The sequence below is a fragment of the Heterocephalus glaber genome, unplaced genomic scaffold (assembly GCF_053883595.1).
Source record: "Heterocephalus glaber isolate CG9 unplaced genomic scaffold, H.glaber_assembly_v1.0 deba00001504, whole genome shotgun sequence".
Lineage (NCBI taxonomy): Eukaryota > Metazoa > Chordata > Mammalia > Rodentia > Bathyergidae > Heterocephalus > Heterocephalus glaber.
In genome coordinates this window covers 43,995,897-44,015,561 of record NW_028258324.1, presented here as the reverse complement: position 1 = coordinate 44,015,561, position 19,665 = coordinate 43,995,897, and the positions used below count along the sequence as shown (strand labels likewise).

General features: G+C 35.0%; 1 protein-coding gene across 11 annotated transcripts in view; it reads left to right on the top strand.

Moving 5' to 3' along the window:
• The window catches only part of Zbbx (zinc finger B-box domain containing), a 136,194-nt gene that overhangs the window by 46,199 nt on the left and 70,330 nt on the right, over positions 1-19,665 (top strand). For all 11 annotated transcript variants that reach the window (XR_015440940.1, XM_087186469.1, XM_087186467.1 and 8 more), the window contains one exon: positions 8,323-8,481. Coding sequence is in view for 10 of the 11 variants with exons in the window: in XM_087186469.1 (XP_087042595.1) it covers positions 8,323-8,481 (159 nt within the window). In the remaining variant the exon portion in view is untranslated. The remainder of the gene's footprint in view (positions 1-8,322; positions 8,482-19,665) is intronic.

Below are 19,665 nucleotides of genomic sequence, written 5' to 3'. Positions count from 1 at the left end.
ATATATGCCCTGTAAAGTGCATCTAAACAGGGAACACTATACATACTCAGAGTGAACCAGAGCTCTAGCATGTGAGGCATTTTGTAAGTGGAACATCTACTGTGGATTTCTGGAAGACTAGGATGAGGATTGGCTCTGGTGAATAAAGATTCAAAACTAGTTTCTTCTTTCACCTGTCTGAGTTATACTTCTACCTACAAGACTCCCCACCAAAAAGGAACAACTGATGCTGTCCTGCTAGAAAACTGGCATGGTGTGACATTTATATGCCAATGCTCGCTCAGAATAGCTCAGGAAAGGGAAACAAAGACAATTAAAAGTGGCAGGGAGAGGATAGGGCTTCTATTATACTATCAGTAGAAGTTGGAAGGATGTAAATGGTTCAGGGAGTGTATTACAGAGGAGTACATTACAGACACAAGTGACAGACAGAGAGGGTAGCTGGAGGATTCAGCAGAAATGGCCTGAATCAGTCTCAAAGGGAGAGAAGGGTGTTTCTGTGATAGTTAGGTTAAGGGGAATTTTAAAGATAAAACACATATATGAAGCTCAGAAACTTGCTGGGCTATTATAAGCTTCATATTAAGTGACAACTGATATTAAAGCATTCTGCTTTTAGTGGGTGCTATATACATTAGGTTTTATTAGTTAGGATAAATTATTAGTAGAAATTCAACTCTGTTCTTATATCATTTCATTTAACTCCTATAAAAAAGTAACATTAATAACAATGAATTCAAAGAATTATTCAAAAGGTTACTTTTGTGTGCAGGGATTTTTTTCACAGATATATTGAAATATGATTGAAATGCAAAAAAAGCCCACATACATAATGTGTGCAATGCGATAGATTCTGACACATCCCCATGATATATACTATCACTACAGTTATGGCAATCACCGTAGCCATTATCTCCAAAAATTTGAAGCTTGATTCATGTGTGTGGTAAGAGTCCTTAGGACAGACTAGAAGATCTACTATCCGCAATAAGTGAGGCATGGAAGGACAAATATTGCCTAATTCTACTCCCACAAGGAATCTAAAATAGTTGATCTTTTAGAAGCAGAGCTAGAATAAGTGGTTGCTCATGGAGAGAAAGAAAGGGCCAACAAGGAATTACCTTTCAGTGGGTATGAAGTTAAACTCAACAAGATGAATTTTAGCAATCTAACTTTCAACATCATACCTATCATTAATAATATGGAATTGTCCATTTAGGACAGCAGTACAGTAATAGATGTTTTGGAAGTATTTGTGGAAAAAAGCAGTGAATTAAAGTTTCAGGTCTCAATTTATCAGAGTATATTTAAAATATATACTTCCTTATTCAAATACAGGACAATATAGAATATCAATTTTGGTGGGAACTATTATTTTTTTCTTGATAAAATTATTTCAAGGCATGAAGACATTTTATTTTTTAAATTTTATTTTATTTGTAATTTATTGAATTTTTTTCATTTGGATTAATTATTTTCTGCATGCTAGTTAAGTGAAAATGTTATTTGGTATTGAAATTTTTTTGTTGTTTATATCAATTCTTACTGATTATTTCTGAAATTGCAAGTTTATTTTTATGGTAATATTTGTACCTAATCCAATTGCCTAGGTCAAATTATTCATACAAAACTTGAATTGGATTCTTCTGTTAATTTTTAGTTAATAATTAATTTTTTTACATATACCAATTTAAGAAGATCACTAATTTATAAACGTCTGATCTTTTTCTCAATCAAATTGATGCTGGATATTAGAGTCTAATAATTTGCAGGTGATACCTATGTCGCCTCATGATTTTTTCCCACAGAGTTTGACAAGGTTTACAAGGTTTATGAGAGTTTGACAAGTTTTGATTCTTTTATTTTATATTCATTGGTATTTGGAGTATAAAAATTTCTAATTTTGATGCAAGAGCAATACTTCATTTAAAAAGCAAATATGAAAAATTTTGATTGCTATTTGTTAGGCTTTCTTTGGCTAAGTCTAAAAATTTGTTATTCAAATGATTGCATATAAAATCATCTTTTCCTCATGTAGCTCAAATATGCGTAATTGCTGAAAGCAACTAAGGCAGCTGGATACATTGTCCAAGTAATATTAGTTGAAAACAATAGTTCTTGGTAAGATGATTAATATAGTGCATAATTGTATGGCATCAAAAATTGCAAATAGAAAGTAAGTTTGCAGGTGTGGATTTCTTGTAGTGCTTTTTTGTTGTTATCCTGGCTCACTTAAGATTGCCCTCTAATTAGAATTTTTTTAAGTTGTAATAAAATTTTGAAAGACACAATTATTAGATCTAAATCTCATAGACATTTTTCTAGGAATTAGATAATTTAATCTATACATTTGTGAAAATGTTAATTTTTGAATAGTTGCATTTATATTCTCATTTTATTTAAAAATATTTAAAATGTTTAATAAAATGTGTTTTATTTCATTATTTTCATGTTATTTTATGATAGTACTGATCATTGAGTCTAGATTAGTTTTATTTGACATCATCTATCAAATTATAAATTACATTTATAATATATTGCATATGTTCAGATTCATATGCATTTCAATCTCTTTATATGTCAAGGCAAATAAGAATATATAAATCTTTGGTAATAAAACCTAATAAAGATCAAATCTTTACAGGAAAGGTAAGTTTAAAGGTCTTTTAAGTTCTACTTAAAGTGATGTGTTGCTGGAATAAGTAAGAAACTACAACCAAGTGAATTTAAAATTTCCAGTGTTTGATTCCTATCTACCTTGCAATAAGTACAGTAACTTTTTATATCATTGATGGTGTTGTTTTGCTTTTGTTACTGACACATCTGTTTTTAGAAATATGATGAGCAGAACTAGATTTAAAAAAAAACGATTCTGCTGTGAATTTTCCCATTGTAATTTTCATGCACTCTGTAAATATTTAGTTTTCTCTTTTTTATTTAGGTATTTTTATATGGACTTTTTCTCAGTTTATTTTTCTATTCCACTTGTCTTCTATATGGAAATTTCTTCCCTTGCGTTCTCAAACTTTTATTTCTTTTTTTCTCCCAAATTTAATTTTTTTTTCCTCCTTTTGGTCTTAACCATACATGAAGCCTTTGACTAAATCATTTATGGCTATATTTTTCTTAAACTTTCACAGAGAATTTAGGGTTGACTATGGTAAAACCTGTTTTTAGGGAATATATTTGTACTAAGATTGTTTGTAAAGCTAGGTTTATCAAAACTATAACTGCTCTAAGAATAGAACATATACATATTTAATAATTTAGAAAAAATAAGAACTAATGCTTATCTCTTTCATACTTGTTTAATGAATTAGGATGTTCAAAATTATGTATTTTAATAAGTATATTACCTCTACTATGGAAAGATGTTTCTATTAAATGGAAGATTAATGAGCTTATTAGATCTTGTTATAAATCCATGGCAATTTGAAAAATTTATCTGCCCGATGTTGCTCAGTTTTCTTCCTTTTCCATGAAGCATCAATTTAGGTAGATTTGGCCTGATTTGTTGCTGTTGATTTTGGAAAGCAAGATTCTTATAATATCATGAAGCACAGTACCCAGTGCATTGTGTAAATAAAATATGGTGGCAAATATTTTGTTGAGGTTTCTTTGGATAAATAAATCTTGGACAAATGTTTTGATGACTTTTAATTTTAAAAAGTTACTTTAGGGCTAGGGATTTAGCTCAGTGGTTCCACTGCCTGCCTCGCAAATTCAAGGTCCTGAGTTCGATCCCTGGTACCAAAAAAAAAAAAAGTTTACTTTAAAAGTAAAGCATACTTCTTCAGTACACATGTGCTTCCTCTTAACACAACATATAGCTCTGAAAACAATCTTCCCATTCTGGCAAATATCTCAAATAAGAAGGTTTGAGAGAAAATTAAGTCTAAGGGGAGGCCATTCAAATGATATAGCTCTCTGTAATGGAGCCCTAAAAGAGAGAGGGATGGGTGGGAGGAGCAATTCCAGTTAGACACTAGAACATACACCTGGAGGACTTGTGCCACCTTTTCTGGGAGGTGGGTCCTGTAGGAATTTCCTTCTAACAGAGATCATTGTCATATAAAAACAGCAAGAATCAAGATGTCTCCTTTGTTAATCCATTATTTAAATTTTGTTGTGTCTTTACAGTTCCTTCATCTACACTCATAGTTTTTCTAGATAAGCTTAATTTAGTGGAATGAATGATTGTTTAAGCCATTAAAAGAGAATTTGTACTATGAAGAGGCATTTGTATAGATTTTAAACTTTTTTCTTATGATTTTCATATATTAAGATTTTGGCTATATTCATAAGAAAGCTTGTGTCCAATCACTGAAAAACAGTAATGTGTTGAGGGAAAAAAACCTTAAGACTAATACAACTCCAGATTTATGCACTTATTGTTTATTTCCTTATTTACCAATTACTTGTGAGTGAATTATCATAAAAGAAAACAACAAACTAAATTTGAGAGAATATTTCCAACAAGGAGGAAGTGTTTTCTTAAAAACTATGTTTTTAAGAAAGAGAAAATAATTCTTATATATGTAATTAACATTTTTAAATAAATTATTTTATTTCTTTCAAGTTATTGAATTTAAATTTATTTTTATCAGACACATAAAAACATTATGTTACTTAGTAAATTTAGTACATAATTTGATCCTCCTGAACAATGTTATGAAGTTTTCTAAGTCCCAACCATATTCAGTATCACTACCAGAGATTTATAAAATGTCTCAAATTATTCCAGGATTCATTTTCTCTCTTTCTCTGCATACTTGTATATCTTTATCTTTACTTCTATTTCTATTTGCCTAGAAAATTCAAATGCAATAACTCTTCTGTATACATTAAAATATTCAGTTTTTAGTAAATCAATGAAAGTTAACACTATGAAAGATGTTTTCACTTTTTTTTCAAACTTGCAGTGTAATAAGGAAGTAAACTAGTGAACTCTCTTTAAGTGGAACTGGGTGGTTCACAGAAAGAAGCATGGTTATGTCAACATGATCATTAATATTTATTATGAATAGTCAGAGATGATGATGATGGTAATCAGAATTCTGAAGTACTGACACTATCATAAGGTATATCTTCTTTTCCTAACTAAACTAAAACTTTTACTCTTGGACCTTAACTTTTACAAGGTGTCATCTATTCTAAAATGCTATAAAATAGCAACACTTTTTACTTTGATTAATGACACATTGTCAGAATGATGAATTCTTCTAGAGTGTAATTTGAAAGATAATATCATTCTAAGGGGGAAAAATGTTCAGGTAAGAATTTAGAACAGTTACCAGATGAAATCCTACCACCATACAGTGTACCACCATACAGATGAAGGAGAATCTGGAAATGCTGCCAGTAAATCACATTGTTTGACTCTACTTTAAGCTTTCATCCTGCAGTGAAATACATGATTTATGTGACCTGAAGGCTATTTTGGTTTGGTTTTAAAATAATTTTTACATGTAGAACAGTTTTGCAGGTAATTTTATAGATTTCCAGTCCTCTTCTCCTCTTGTTAGTGCCTATTGGTACTGCTATATATACATTTTCATATTTAGAAGATGAAAATTCTTTGAGCTGAGCTTTAAAATTCAAGAATGTTTCATTAATATGTAATTAAATATGTATTTTAAATATTGTAACACAATTTCGTTTATTGATTATTACTCAAAGTGATAGTTCAGATTAAGTGAAAGGTTGAGTGTGTGTGTTTGTGTGTTGCAAATCTAGATGTTTTCTTTTAAATCCACAAAAGTTATCAGGGATATGTTCTCAACTATTAATGGCTGTTACCTCTAGGGATTTCTATATATGAATTAGAAGGAACCTCCATTTCTTATATTTTAATACTATGTGGCTGCAATCTAGTGTTACTTACTTGATGAAATTTAAAAATGAATAGAATGAAAAACTCAACCACTTAATTCTTGGATAGGCAAAGGTGTACAGAATTATAGTTTTGTGGGGTTTTATTTAAAGGAAAGAACAATATTCAGATCTATTAGATATAAGTTTTAGTATGTTCAGTTTCAAGAAACCACAGATAAAGATCACATTTTATATAGTGAAAGCTAATGTGACCTTATCAAGGAAAAAGAGTTCGACTAGAAGAACTTTTGGGGCTTGAATTTAATTCAAGCCCCAATAATTTACAGCCATTTGACTTTGACCTATGTATTTTGAATTTTGGATTCATTGTCCATATAATGGGAATCATAAATATCTGACCTTTTGTATCATTGATTTGAAGTTAAGAGAAATAAAATATAAATTCACAGTCTTACAATGAAAAAAATAACATATAAGTGCATTATATCCTAGAAAACATATATATTCATTTATTGGCATTTTATTTATTTCAGTTATCTACTAAATAAACAGGGTTTAAGATACACAGATATAAAATTTAATTGTATGAATTATCCATAAAGTTTATCATATTTTTAGCTGTAAATTTCAATTTTTTGCCATTTCTGAGTTGTTTGAATTGGGCCACCAAGAAGTGTTATAAATTTGTTGGAACCCTATAGCAGGGCTAATTTTAGGAAAAGAATAATCTCTGTTTTGTGTTATTTAAACAAACATACATTTGATAATTCTTATCTTACTAATTCTACATAAAATTAATACTATTGATTTTGATATTTTATAAATATAAAATTAAAACCAAACATAGTAAGTACATTTGAAATTAATAGACTTTTGTTGTGGGCAATTTGAAATCAGGCTTATGTTGAATTACTATGCTTTAAAATTGGAAAATTTCAGATCAGATATCACAGGTCTGTACACAGCATGGACAGCAATATATGCACATAGGTCATGTTTATCATATTTTCATAGATATTTTATTAACTCAGTGTCATACTTGAACATCACTAGTTAGTTACATTGATGTTCACTGATTTTTTTTCCAGAAATAGACTCCAGTGAATTTTAATAGATTTTCAAAAGGTCATAACTGGAAAGCTTCAATGTAATTGTAGCTACCTAAATTGGTACCTAGATGAAAACTTTCAAGTAGGAGTACATACATAAGAGTACAAAATAATTACTCCTGATCATTGCTGTACTTTTTCTGTCTTGAAGACATTTGCTAAGAGAAAGATCTGCCTATTTCTTATCTTCCTAATGCCAGGTTCTCACAGAGTCTCTGGAGTTCCTGGCTCTTCCCCTCAGATTTTAGTTCAAGCTCAGATGGGATCCTTGGGCAGACCAGAGATGTTGCTGTGAGGAGACCTTTCAGAGAATAGTGTCTTTCCAAGATTTACCTGTTCCTCAGCAATCCCTTTGAAACATGTCCAAAATAATTTTTTAAATTCTCTTTCTCAATTATGTATTTTAACTATGCAACACTTCTCTTTCTTCTTACACTTTATTTTTACTATATACTCTTTGTCAGGCAGTGTAGTAGCTATGCAAAAGTTTTTTAAAAAATGGGTTTTTCTTTTGTGAGCTTATGTAGTGTGATGGGATAGAAAGAAGCCAAAAAATGATGCAAAATTCACGTAGTGAATTTGGTGAGGTGCTTCTCAGCAGGTTACACCTTACAAAGGTTGGATGATTCATAAAGTTGGGAGGAGAAAGGTGCAGAGAATAGTTTCTAGACCTGTGAGAATAACTTGGCATGATTCAAGAAGGAGAAATTGGCATCTGCCAGACAAAAATAACGGAAAAAGGGAGGCCATCCGGCAAGTGAACCTTCTGAGCAAATGCATACAATGAGGAGCAGCTTGCAGTTGACTGGGGTACTCTGAATGTAGGCACTTCCTGATGTACACATTTGCATAGTGTGTATTTTCTAAAGATGTCTTATCACCAAGCAATATTATTACTGCTTATTCATGTTCTCAGTAGAAGCAACAGTGGCCACAAAAAAACACATCAACCTATTTGGGGTTCCCATAGTGGAAAGGCTATGAGTCATTAGAATTATAGATACCTGAGGTCATTTTCCAGCTCTGTCACCCACTCATTATGATATTAAAACTCTCCAAGCTTTAGTTTCATTATTCCTGATAAAGAAATGAAAATTTATGTTTTAGAGTTAACCCAAGGATGAAGTGATACAATATTTTGAAAATGTTTAACATAGCATTAGCATGAGCCCAATTTAGTGCCTTCATTTGATGGCATCTGTCGCCATTATAATGGTTGATAAAAATGTCAATTTGACTTTTTAGAAATTAATTAGAATTCACTGAATTTTATGAATCATGGAATGCCAAATATTTGACTTAAAGTTTATAAATTGCTTAGGCTGACTCTAATGTTCGTCTGCCAGGAACTTTAGTCATACTTTTCCTTTCTTAATAGGCAAGATCTCAAGTATTATCCAGAGTTTTGGACATTGCCCATGGATTTATAAAGGAGGTTAATCCAGATGAAACCACAGGAGGGAACAATTCTATGAAAGAGACCAGTGGCATTCAACATGTGCCCAAAGTTCTGTCTCCCAAAGGAAGCCACTCTGAGGTAAGCTGAGTACAATGGAATAGGACATTTTCTATCTTACATGGCCACGCATACTTTTATCTAGGCATGTAGAGCTTTAGAGATTATTTTATCACTTTGTTAGTTAATATGGACTTTTTTACTAATCAAATATATCTTGACTACAGAAATATTTTCAAAGAAATTGCTTTGATTCCACTGAAAACTGATCATTTTGATGAATGATTTTGGCCGTATGACTTTCTGAGCATTTCTACCATGTTAGGAATTGAAAGAATATTTAAAAGAAATATTAAAACAAAAAAACAGAACACAATATGACTATTTGTATTAGTTAGTATACAGACTAATGTAAAAATACAAAAATTTGCCAATCACTTTAGGTGGCAGGCAATTTTGCAGTTATTTAAAACCAGATTCTGGTAGTTATTCAGACTGACTAGTAATCCTAGAAAATGCTAGATAAGCTTTTAGCTGCACACATCTGTGTGTTTAAAATAGACTAGTACTGATTCTTGAGCACGAAACATACTGCAAATTGGATCGTTGTAATCCTCATTATTTTGGAAACCATTTACCTTATTCCTGCACTTCAGAAACTGCAAGTCCCTGAGACAATCACACAGCTTTTTATTTGGTGACCAAGTCTGTGTTGCACTTAAGTCTGTTAATTTTCAAACTCACGCTTACAGAATTTAAGAACAAATATATTCTGTGTCACCGGGACTATTTTTTCAGCTGAGGAATTTTGAGGTGTGATCGAAAAATACAGTGTGTGTTTAAATTTTAAGAAGATTATTAGTGTAGAAAACATTTTGTTATTAGTTCCTCTCAATGTAATCTCCCTTTCATTGAACATTCTCATCCAAATATTTCTGAAAGCAGTTCTGGAGCATTCCTGGAAGTCCTTTTCATGGTTTTAGCTGTACTGTCGTGGCTGCCTCAGTGTTCTGAACTGATTTGAAACCTTTCATGATCATGACTTTTAGGAAGAGCCAGAAGTCTCATGGTGCCACATCAGGTGAACAATGTAGATGAGGACACACCATAATGTCTTTGTGAGCCTCCTTCATTTAGATGACACTCACTGTATTTTTTATCACATCTTGTAAAGACATGAAAGAGGACATTCAGAACTACCTCAGAAAGTGGCACTAAGTGTGTTTGGAATGAGAGGAGGTATTTTGAGGGGGTTAATGCCCATGTCTTTTATTAGAATTCATTTATAAATACTTAATCATTTACTGCATGCTTCAATCATCACTTCTATGTTTGAGTGTTCCAAGAAAGTCAGCATGTTTTCACGGATTTCACTTTTTAATAGATCTGGTGTTCTGTGAAGAATTGCTGAATGAGTTACAGCCTCATAACTATAATAATATTCTATTGAGAACAAAGCACTATCGTAAATATTTTACACATATCATATCATTTTGTCTTTTCTTAAAGTGTACTTTTTGTCAGATGGCAGAATAGTGGCAAAGAAGACTTGTAATAATTTGCCCCAGGTATCACTAATAGCAGAACTTAGATTTAAAGTTGATCTTCTGGCATGCCCTGCCGAGGTCTCGAGTTGCACGGAACACACTGAATCAGCCCGCGCCCCGGCAGCAATCCACTGAACACTGCCCCACCCCGCTCCTCTGTGCAGCCACCTGGCTCCACACTACAAAGACGCACAAAGACACTGGGCCACCAGACCATGGTACTGAGTCCTGCTGCTCCCGGACCACAAGCAAGGGCTCCTGACCTGCCGTCCCACAGCTCCTGGTCCGGAGGAAGGGGCTTCCCAGCCTCCATCCCTCCCGTTGCACCCAGCCCAGAGGAAAGGACTTTTGGGCCACCTTCTGTCCCGCAGCTCTTGGCCCAGAGGAAGGGGCTTCCAGGCCACCATCCCTCCCACTGCTCCCAGCCCACAGGAAAAGGCTTTTGGGCCACCAACCCTACCGCTGTTCCTGGCCCCTGTCCCACCTCACCCAGCTCAGAGGAGGTAATCTATACAGGCACCAACAGCCCCCCCCAAGTCGAAATGAGAAAACACATAAATAAGTCTCAAAACCAGACTTCCAGATCACCTACAGCAACCCCAAAGGGAAATGAGATGGAACACTCTGATACTCAACCACCTGGACCCACTGAACTGGCAACAAAAGGGGATCTGGAAAAAATGAAATCAGAAATAATTTCTCAGATAACAGGAGAAATTGTGCCCCTAGTGCAAGACATGATTAATAAATCTAGAGAGGAGCTCAGGAACATGATGGAATCCCAACATAGGAAACAAATGGAATCCATAAAACAGATGCAAATAGATTTCCAGGACACGAAAAACTCCATTGAAAGTCTACACAGCAGAATGAGCCAATGTGAGGACAGAATTTCAGATATAGAAGATAAGATTGCAATTAGTGACCAGGAAAAGAAAAATTGCTTCAAAATTATAAGGGAACATGAGAAATCAATCCAGCAGCTGCTAGATGATGGAAAGAAGAGTAACATAAAACTGATTGGAGTCAATGAAGAAACAAGAGAGAGTGCAGATGACATAAAAAAATCTCTTCACAGAAATAATGGCAGAAAACTTCCCAAGCAGGGGAAAAGAGCTTAACATACAGATAAGTGAGACATATAGGACTCCAAATAGCCTTGATCAAAAAAAATTTACACATAGGCATATAATTGTTAAGATTCCAGAAACTCAACAGAAGAACAAAGTTCTACAAGCAGTTAGGGAAAAGAAACAAATCACATACAAAGGCAAGCCCATCAGAATCACAGCATACTTCTCAACACAAACCATCAAGGCAAGAAGAGCTTGGAGTGATGTATTCCAAGCCCTCAAAGAAAACTTCCTCCAACCCAGATTGATGTACCCTGCAAAACTATCTTTCAAAATTGATGGAGAAATAAGATACTTTCATGACAAAGAGCACCTTAGGAACTTCATGAATACCAAACCAGCACTCCAAAGAATTTGACACAATATCCTAGGAACAGACATGGAGGATCACACACCAAGAAGCAAAGAAGAATGAACCCATCTGGCATGACAAGAAATTAAATGTAAAGGGGGAGAACCCAACAAAAAGAAACAGTCATGGCAATGACAAGTCAATATGTTTCAGTTATAACCATCAAAGTTATTGGTCTCAATTCACCAATCAAAAGAAACAGACTGGCAGAATGGGTCAAGAAGCAAAATCCAACAATATGCTGCATACAAGAAACACACTTAATTCAAAATGAAACTCATAGACTGAAAGTTAAAGGGTGGAAAACAATACTTCATGCGACGGGAACCTGAAAAAAAGCAGGACTAGCTATCCTCTTTGCAGATCAAGTAGATTTCAAACCAACACTGATTAAGAGAGATGAAGAAGGACACTACATCCTTGTAAAGGGAACAATCCAAGAGGAAGAGATGACAATCATAAATATCTATGCACCAAACACTAGTGCACCAAACACTAGTGCACCCAACTATATAAACCAAATACTAATGGACGTGAAAATTCATATATGCACTAATACAATTGCAGTGGGGGACCTCAACACCCCACTGTCACAAATAGATAGATCAACTAGACTAAAAATAAGTAATGAAATACTAGAACTCAGTTGAACTCTTGAACAAATGAACTTAACAGATGTTTACAGAATGTTCCATCCCACAAAATCAGAATACACATTCTTCTCAGCTGCACATGGGTCATTCTCAAAAATAGACCACATACTCACGCATAGAACATGTTTAAGTAAGTGCAAAGGAATTGAAGTTATTCCCTGTACATTATCAGACCATAGTGTGATGAAATTGGAGATTCATAGCAAAAGAAACTCAAAAAATTTCATAAACATGTGGAAATTGAACAACACACTTCTAAATAACCAATGGGTCACAGAGGAAATTAAAGAAGAAATCAGACAGTTCCTTCAATTAAATGACAATGACAATACAACATATCAGAATCTGTGGGACATAATAAAAGCAGTCTTACGAGGGAAACTCATAGCAGTGAATACGCATATTAGGAAAACAGAATGAGCCCAATTAAACAACCTGATGCTGCACCTGAGGCTTCTAGAAGAAGATCAGGACAACCCCAGAGCTCATACAAGGGAGGAAATTATAAAGATCAGAGGAGAAATCAATGCAATGGAGATGAAGAGAACGATACAAAAAAATCAATGAAGCCAAGAGTTGGTTCTTCGAAAGAATCAACAAAATTGACAAACCCTTAGCCAAACTTATCAGAAAAAAGAAAGAAAAGGCGCAAATCCATGCAATTAGGAATGAAAAGGGTGAAATTACAACAGACCCAGCAGAAATCCAGAGGATCATCAATACCTACTTCCAGAACCTATACGCCAATAAGATGGGCAACACAGAAGAAATGGACAGATTCCTAAATACATATGAATTAACAAAATTGAACGAAGAAGACCTAAAATTTCTGAGCAACCCAATATCAACCAATAAAATTGAAAACATAATTAAAACTTATCAACTAAGAAAAGCCCGGTCCCTGATGGCTTCACTGATGAATTCTACAAGACATTTAGAGAGGAACTGCTGCCGCTACTGTTTAAACTCTTCAGTGAAATTGAAAGGGAAGCAATACTCCCAAATTCATTCCTGAAAGCAAGCATCACCTTGATCCCCAAAGCAGAGAAAGACCCAACTGAAAAAGGGAACTATAGGCCAATTCACTAATGAACATAGATGCAAAAATCCTTAATAAGATACTGACAAACAGAATGCAGAAGATCATCAAGAAGATCGTACACCCTGATCAAGTGGGATTCATCCCAGGGATGCAGGGATGGTTCAATATACACAAATCAATCAATGTAATACACTATATCAATAGAGCCAAGGACAAAAACCATATGATTATCTCCATAGATGCAGAAAAAGCATTTGACAAAATCCAACATGCATTTATGATAAAAACCCTACCAAAAATTGGAATAGATGGTCTCTGCCTCAAAGTGATAGAAGCCATCTATGAAAACCCAACAGCCAATATCATACTAAATGGTCAAAAACTGAAATCCTTCACACTAAAATCAGGAACAAGACAAGGATGTCCACTATCACCACTCTTGTTCAATATAGTTCTTGAAACATTAGCCATGGAAATTAGACAAGAGAAAGAAATAAAAGAAATAAAGATAGGAAATGAAGAAGTCAAATTGTCATTATTTGCAGATGACATGATACTGTACATAGAAGAGTCCAATAACCACACCAAAAGTCTTCTAGACTTAATAACCAAATTCAGTCAAGTAGCTGGTTACAAGGTCAACACACAAAAATCAACAGCTTTCCTCTACACCAATGACAGACTCACTGAGAGAGAAATAGGGAAAAGAATTCCTTTCACAATACCATCCAAAAAACTGAAATGCCTAGGAATCAACCTAACGAAAGAAATCAAAGACCTCTTCTCTGAAAACTATGGCACTCTGAAAAGAGAGATTAAAGATGATATCAGAAAATGGACAGACATCCCCTGCTCCTGGGTAGGAAGGATTAATATAGTGAAAATGGCCATACTTCCAAAACTGCTATATAGATTTAATGCAATTCCAATTGAGATCCCAGCAGCGTACTTCATGGTCCTTGAGAAAATAATCCAAAAATTCATTTGGAACAAGAAGAGACCCAGAATATCAAAAGCAATTCTAGGTAACAGAGACATGGCAGGGGGTATCACAATCCCCAACCTGCAACCGTACTACAAAGCTACTGTGATAAAAACAGCATGGTACTGGCAAAGAAACAGACCTGAGGACCATTGGTACAGATTAGAAGATGCAGAAACAATGCCAGGCACACTCAGCCATCTCATCTTCGATAAAGGAGCCAAACACCCTCACTGGAGAAAAGATTGCCTCTTTAATAAACGGTGCTGGAAAAATTGGGCTTCAACTTGCCAAAGATTAAAACTAGACCTGTATCTCTCACTATGCACTAAACTAAAATCAAAATGGATGAAAGATCTAAATATTAAAATAGAAACTCTGAACCAGTTGGAACAGAGGTTAGGTAGAACCCTTGAAGATATTGGTGCAGGAAAAGATTTTATGAACAAAACCTCAGTTGCCTGTGGACTAGCACAAACAATCAACAAGTGGGATCTCTTCTTATTAAAGGGCTTCTGCACAGCAAGATAAACCAACAGCAGTGTGAAGAGACAACTCACAATGTGGGAAAAAATCTTCACCTGCTCTTCCTCAGACAAAGGTCTACTATCTCAAATCTATAAAGAACTTAAAAAGATCAGACCTCCCAAATTTAAAGACCCAATCCGAAAATGGGCATGTGAAATGAACAGACATTTCTCAGACAAAGAAGTAGAAATAGCAAATAAATACATGAAAAAATGTTCAACATCACTGGTCATTAGAGAGATGCAAATGAAAAAAACTCTGTGATTCCACTTCACTCGAGGAAGAATGGCTGCTCTCATGAAATCAACCAATAGCAAATGCTGGCGGGGCTGTGGGGAAAGAGGAACACTGCTCCACTGCTGGTGGGAGTGTAGACTGGTGTAACCACTGTGGAAATCAGTATGGAGATACCTGAAAGAACTAGGACTGGAAGTCCCATTTGACCCTGCTATTCCACTGCTGGGGATCTTCCCCAAAGAATTAAAAGTATCGTACCACAGTGATATATGTGCATCCATGTTCATAGCAGCACAGTTTGTAATAGCTAAAACTTGGAAACAGCCCAAATGCCCATCAACTGGAGACTGGATAAAGAAAATGTGGTTTTTTAATAAAATGGAGTACTTCTGAACCATAAAAAATGAGAAATTAGAGACATTTATAGCTAAGTGGATGCACACTGAGGCAATACTCTTAAGTGAAATAAATAGGACACACATGTATAAATACCAAATAGTTTCTCTGGTATGAGAAACTGAATGTGTAAATAAGGACTAAAATGTATAATAGGTAATGTGAAATAGGAAGAAAAGGGGCAAAGAGGAAGGAAGTGGAGGGCTAGGGGAAAGGATAGAAGGGGATGGGATTAATATGAGAAAATGGAAAATAGGACCAAAATCTTTGTAAATAGGGAGGACTGGAGGGGTTGAAGGGGGGGCTGGGCAAGGGTGGAAAATAAGAACCAAGAGAGACTATGTAAAGGTGCAAATTTCCAATGATGAATGTCATTATATTGTATACCTAAAATGTACCAATGATTAGAATGAATAATCGATAATGCAAAATAGGAAGAAAAGGTCCACAGGGGTAGGGGTAGTCCGAGGAGCAGGGGAAAGGAAAGAAGGGAAAGGAAAAATGATGAGAAATGGAAAAAACAGACATAAAGTCTTGGTAAATAGGGAAGGGTAGAGTGGGTGAAGGGAGGGCTAGGAATGGGAAAAAATAAGAATCAAGATGCATTATGTAAAGGTACAATTCCCAATGAGAAATGTAATTGTGTTGTATACCTTCAATGTACCAATAAAAGAATTTAATAAAGTGCAAAAAAAAAAGTTGATCTTCTGACTTCAAATTACCTGCTGTATAAAAAGCAATTATTAGTATGTGTTTGCAATTCATAATATTTACATTCATTTTAGGGAGTAGTTACATGTACTTACAGTATTTTCTTTTTATTTCCATTCTTCTCCCAATCTTTTCCTCTCCATCTGTCCCTAGATTTCCTTATCTCCTTCCTTTTTGCTAATGATCTTTTAAAGACTATGCAGAAGTATGGTTTTAAAGGTTTCTGTCTCATTTCTTCCATTTTATCTAACATATCCTGCAAGAATAATAGTAATAATTCAACAGCTAACACTTATCAAACACTTTATTGTAGACATTGTGTTTAATGCTTTACTTATCTTATATAATAATCACAATCGTTGTGTAAGTTTTGTACTGCTATTACCTTTATTTAATAGATGAAAAAGATAAAGAAAAGTAAAGTAAATAGCCAAACTCAAAAGCTGTGGGATGGCAGAATCCTTTGAGTTTCATTTTTAAAATGTTTTTTTAAATTCCTTAAGTTTATTGGTACATTTTAGATATGCAATATGATGACAATCATCATTGGGGATTTGTAGCTGTGCATGCATGATACACCTTGGTGCTTATTTTTTCCCCTTCCCCTGCCCTCCCTTCCACCTCCCACCCCTCCTTATTTACAAATACTTCATTTCCATTTTTTCCTTTTCTCATATTTATTCCTTTCCCTTTCCCTACCCCTCCCACTTCCCCTTCCCCTTTGGGCCTCATCTTCCTATTTCAAATTATCTATTCTACATTTTGATCCTTATTTATACTTTCAGTAATACCAAATAGAGTTCTTTGAGCTTTTAATTTTTTTTTTTGCTTAAATTCTTTTATTGGTACATTTTAGGTATACAATACATTTACATTTATCATTGGGTGCTTGTACCTGTACATGATGTATCTTGGTTCTTATTTTTTGCCCATTACCTGTGAGCCCTTCACCCCCTCCACCCTTCCCTATTTACAAAGACTTTGTTTCCATTTTTTTCTTTTCTCATAATTTTTCCTTTCCCTTCTTTCCTTTCCCCTTCCCCTCCCACTTCCTCTACCCCTTTGGACCTTTTCTTCCTATTTCAAATGATCAATTATTCATTTTAATCATTTTAATCCTTATTTACACTTTCAGTTTCTCACACTAGAGAAACTATTCGGTATTTACACGTTTGTCCTATTTACTTCACTTAAGAGTATGGCCTCAATGTGCATCCATTTAGCTATAAATGTCTCTAGTTTCTCATTCTTTATAGCTGAGTAGTACTCCATCTTATAAAAAACACACATCTTCTTTATCCAGTTTCCAGTTGATGGGCACTTGGGCTGTTTCCAAGCTTTAGCTATTATGAACTGTGCTGCTATAAACATGGGTACACATACATCGCTGTGGTATGATTCTTTTAATTCTTTTGGGAAGATACCAGCAGGGCAATAGCTGGGTCAAATGGGACCTCTCTCCATTTTTGGTGGGAGTGCAGATTGGTGCAACCACTGTGGAAATCAGTATGGAGATACCTCAACGAACTAGGTCTAGAGGTCCCATTTGAGCTTTTAATTTTTAAAAATGTTTTTGTGAAATCAATTTTTGTTTATCTTTTTAATAGCATATATATGTGATACATGATTATTTCATTCATTTTAGAGCACTAGTACCTATACATGCTGCATATTAATTATTTTTACTTCCCCTTTTCTTCCCCTCTCTCCTATTTCCTCCATCCTCAGATCTCTTTCCCATCTTCACAAAGTCTGCCTCCTTGTTTCTTCTCCTGTTCTGTATCTTTGATTTTGCTCTTATCAATTTTTTGGTTTGTCATATAAGAAAAAACATTTGATACCCAAAGGTAATTGTATATACCCTACAAGCTCTCTATCTCATGTCTTAACTTGTAAACCATTAATTCAATGGTTTCATCCAGGGGTTTATATTGAAATCAACTGGAAAAAAACATTAAAGAAATACACCTGACTGATTTCAGGATGTCTTCCTTGGGGGAAGGATGATGTAACATCTAGACTCATGTGGTTTTACCAACTCCTCAAGTGCTCAGGTGACCTTCAGTGTGTACAGGTATACACTGGAAAGGTAACCCTCTTGTAGGCTTGGCACTCCTCTGTGCTAAGTAGCAGTACTTCTGAAATTGAAGTAAGCATCAAAAGTACTCAATGAGTTTATTAAAAAAATATTCCTTAGTCTGCCACCCAAACTTTTAATTTAGCTATACCTTCTGGGTTAGGGCTCAGGAATCTGATTCTTAATTAGCACATTCAAACAATTCTTGTGGCTGGAAGAGTCACAATAATGCCTAGGTCTGACATCTATCTCACTTTTTATTGTTGTTTGTTTGTTTTTTGTTACTGGGGATCAAACTCAGTGTCTCACTTTTTAAAATGGATTCAAACCAATGGTATATCCTTGGAGAAAGATGATATTCATGAAAGAGCTTACCTTTAGAGATTGAAACCTGGCTTTGGGATACTAAAATATTTGCACAATCATTGGCCTTTCTGATCCTTTGCTTTTTCCTCTTCTACTTGGGGACATCCCTTACAGAGATGTGGTATTTTTGTATGTTAGTGATCACAAGATTGGATACCCATTGCATCTTCCAATTTTCTACCCCTTGGAATTGGGCAGGGTCATGGGCTCTGAGTGGAAGCAATGTATGGCAATTCTAAGATGAAACATTTTGAAAGCTTTTTTGTTACCCTTTTACAGACATGGAGAAACCAGGTATTCCAAAAGTATAGCTACAACTACAAAAATGTTACGTCTCTGATTCATTTTTGTAACAGAACTGCTCTGAAAAGCTGCTGGACTCAGTGTGTACTTAAATCATTTTGTATTAAGGCACACAGTTTTCTGTGCCTCTTCATAATCTGCACCATACATACCAGATACACTGAGAGGTTGTGTACTAGATACCTGTAAGTATCTTCCCAATTTTCCTAAAACTCAGTATCTTCACACTATGTTCTTTCCCTCTCTTCCAAAATCTATAGATGTTACTGTTGGCGGTACCCTATGCAGCTTTCAAAGCAGATTTTTCTATAATCCTGTCTTCCTTTTTGAACTTCCAATCAATATGCACATCCAATGAGTCTACTCAGGCTGCTGTTAACAAAATAACCACATGGCTTAAAGAACAAATTTATTGTATGTAGCCTACAAGTTCCAGATCAAGGATTCAGCAAACTTGGGTTCTACTGAGGGTTTTCTTTGGCCTATAGATGCTACCTTTTTCCTGTGTCTTTATGTGCTCTTTTCTCTGTGCAACATCAAGGTGGACATGGTGGGAGAGGAGGAGGAGGGGGGGAGGGGGAGAGAGGGAGGGAGAGGGGAGAGAGGAGAGGGGAGGAGAGAAAGGACAGGGGGAGGGGAGAGAGGAGAGAGGAGGAGAGAAAGGACAGGGGGAGGGGAGAGAGGAGGGGGGAGAGGGAAGGGGGGGAAGACAGATAAAAATGTTCTCTTCATCCTCTTCTGAAGATACCAGTTCTCCTAGATTAAGGCTTCGCTGTTAACCTCATTTAAGCCTAATTACCTCTCTATAGGCCCTGTCTTCAAATAAAGTTACACTGATGGGGAGGGTTAGAGCTTCAACGTATGAATTTTGGATGGGGGCACAATTTAATATATGTTAATTACCACATCCCATGCAATCTACCGCCTGAAATATTTCT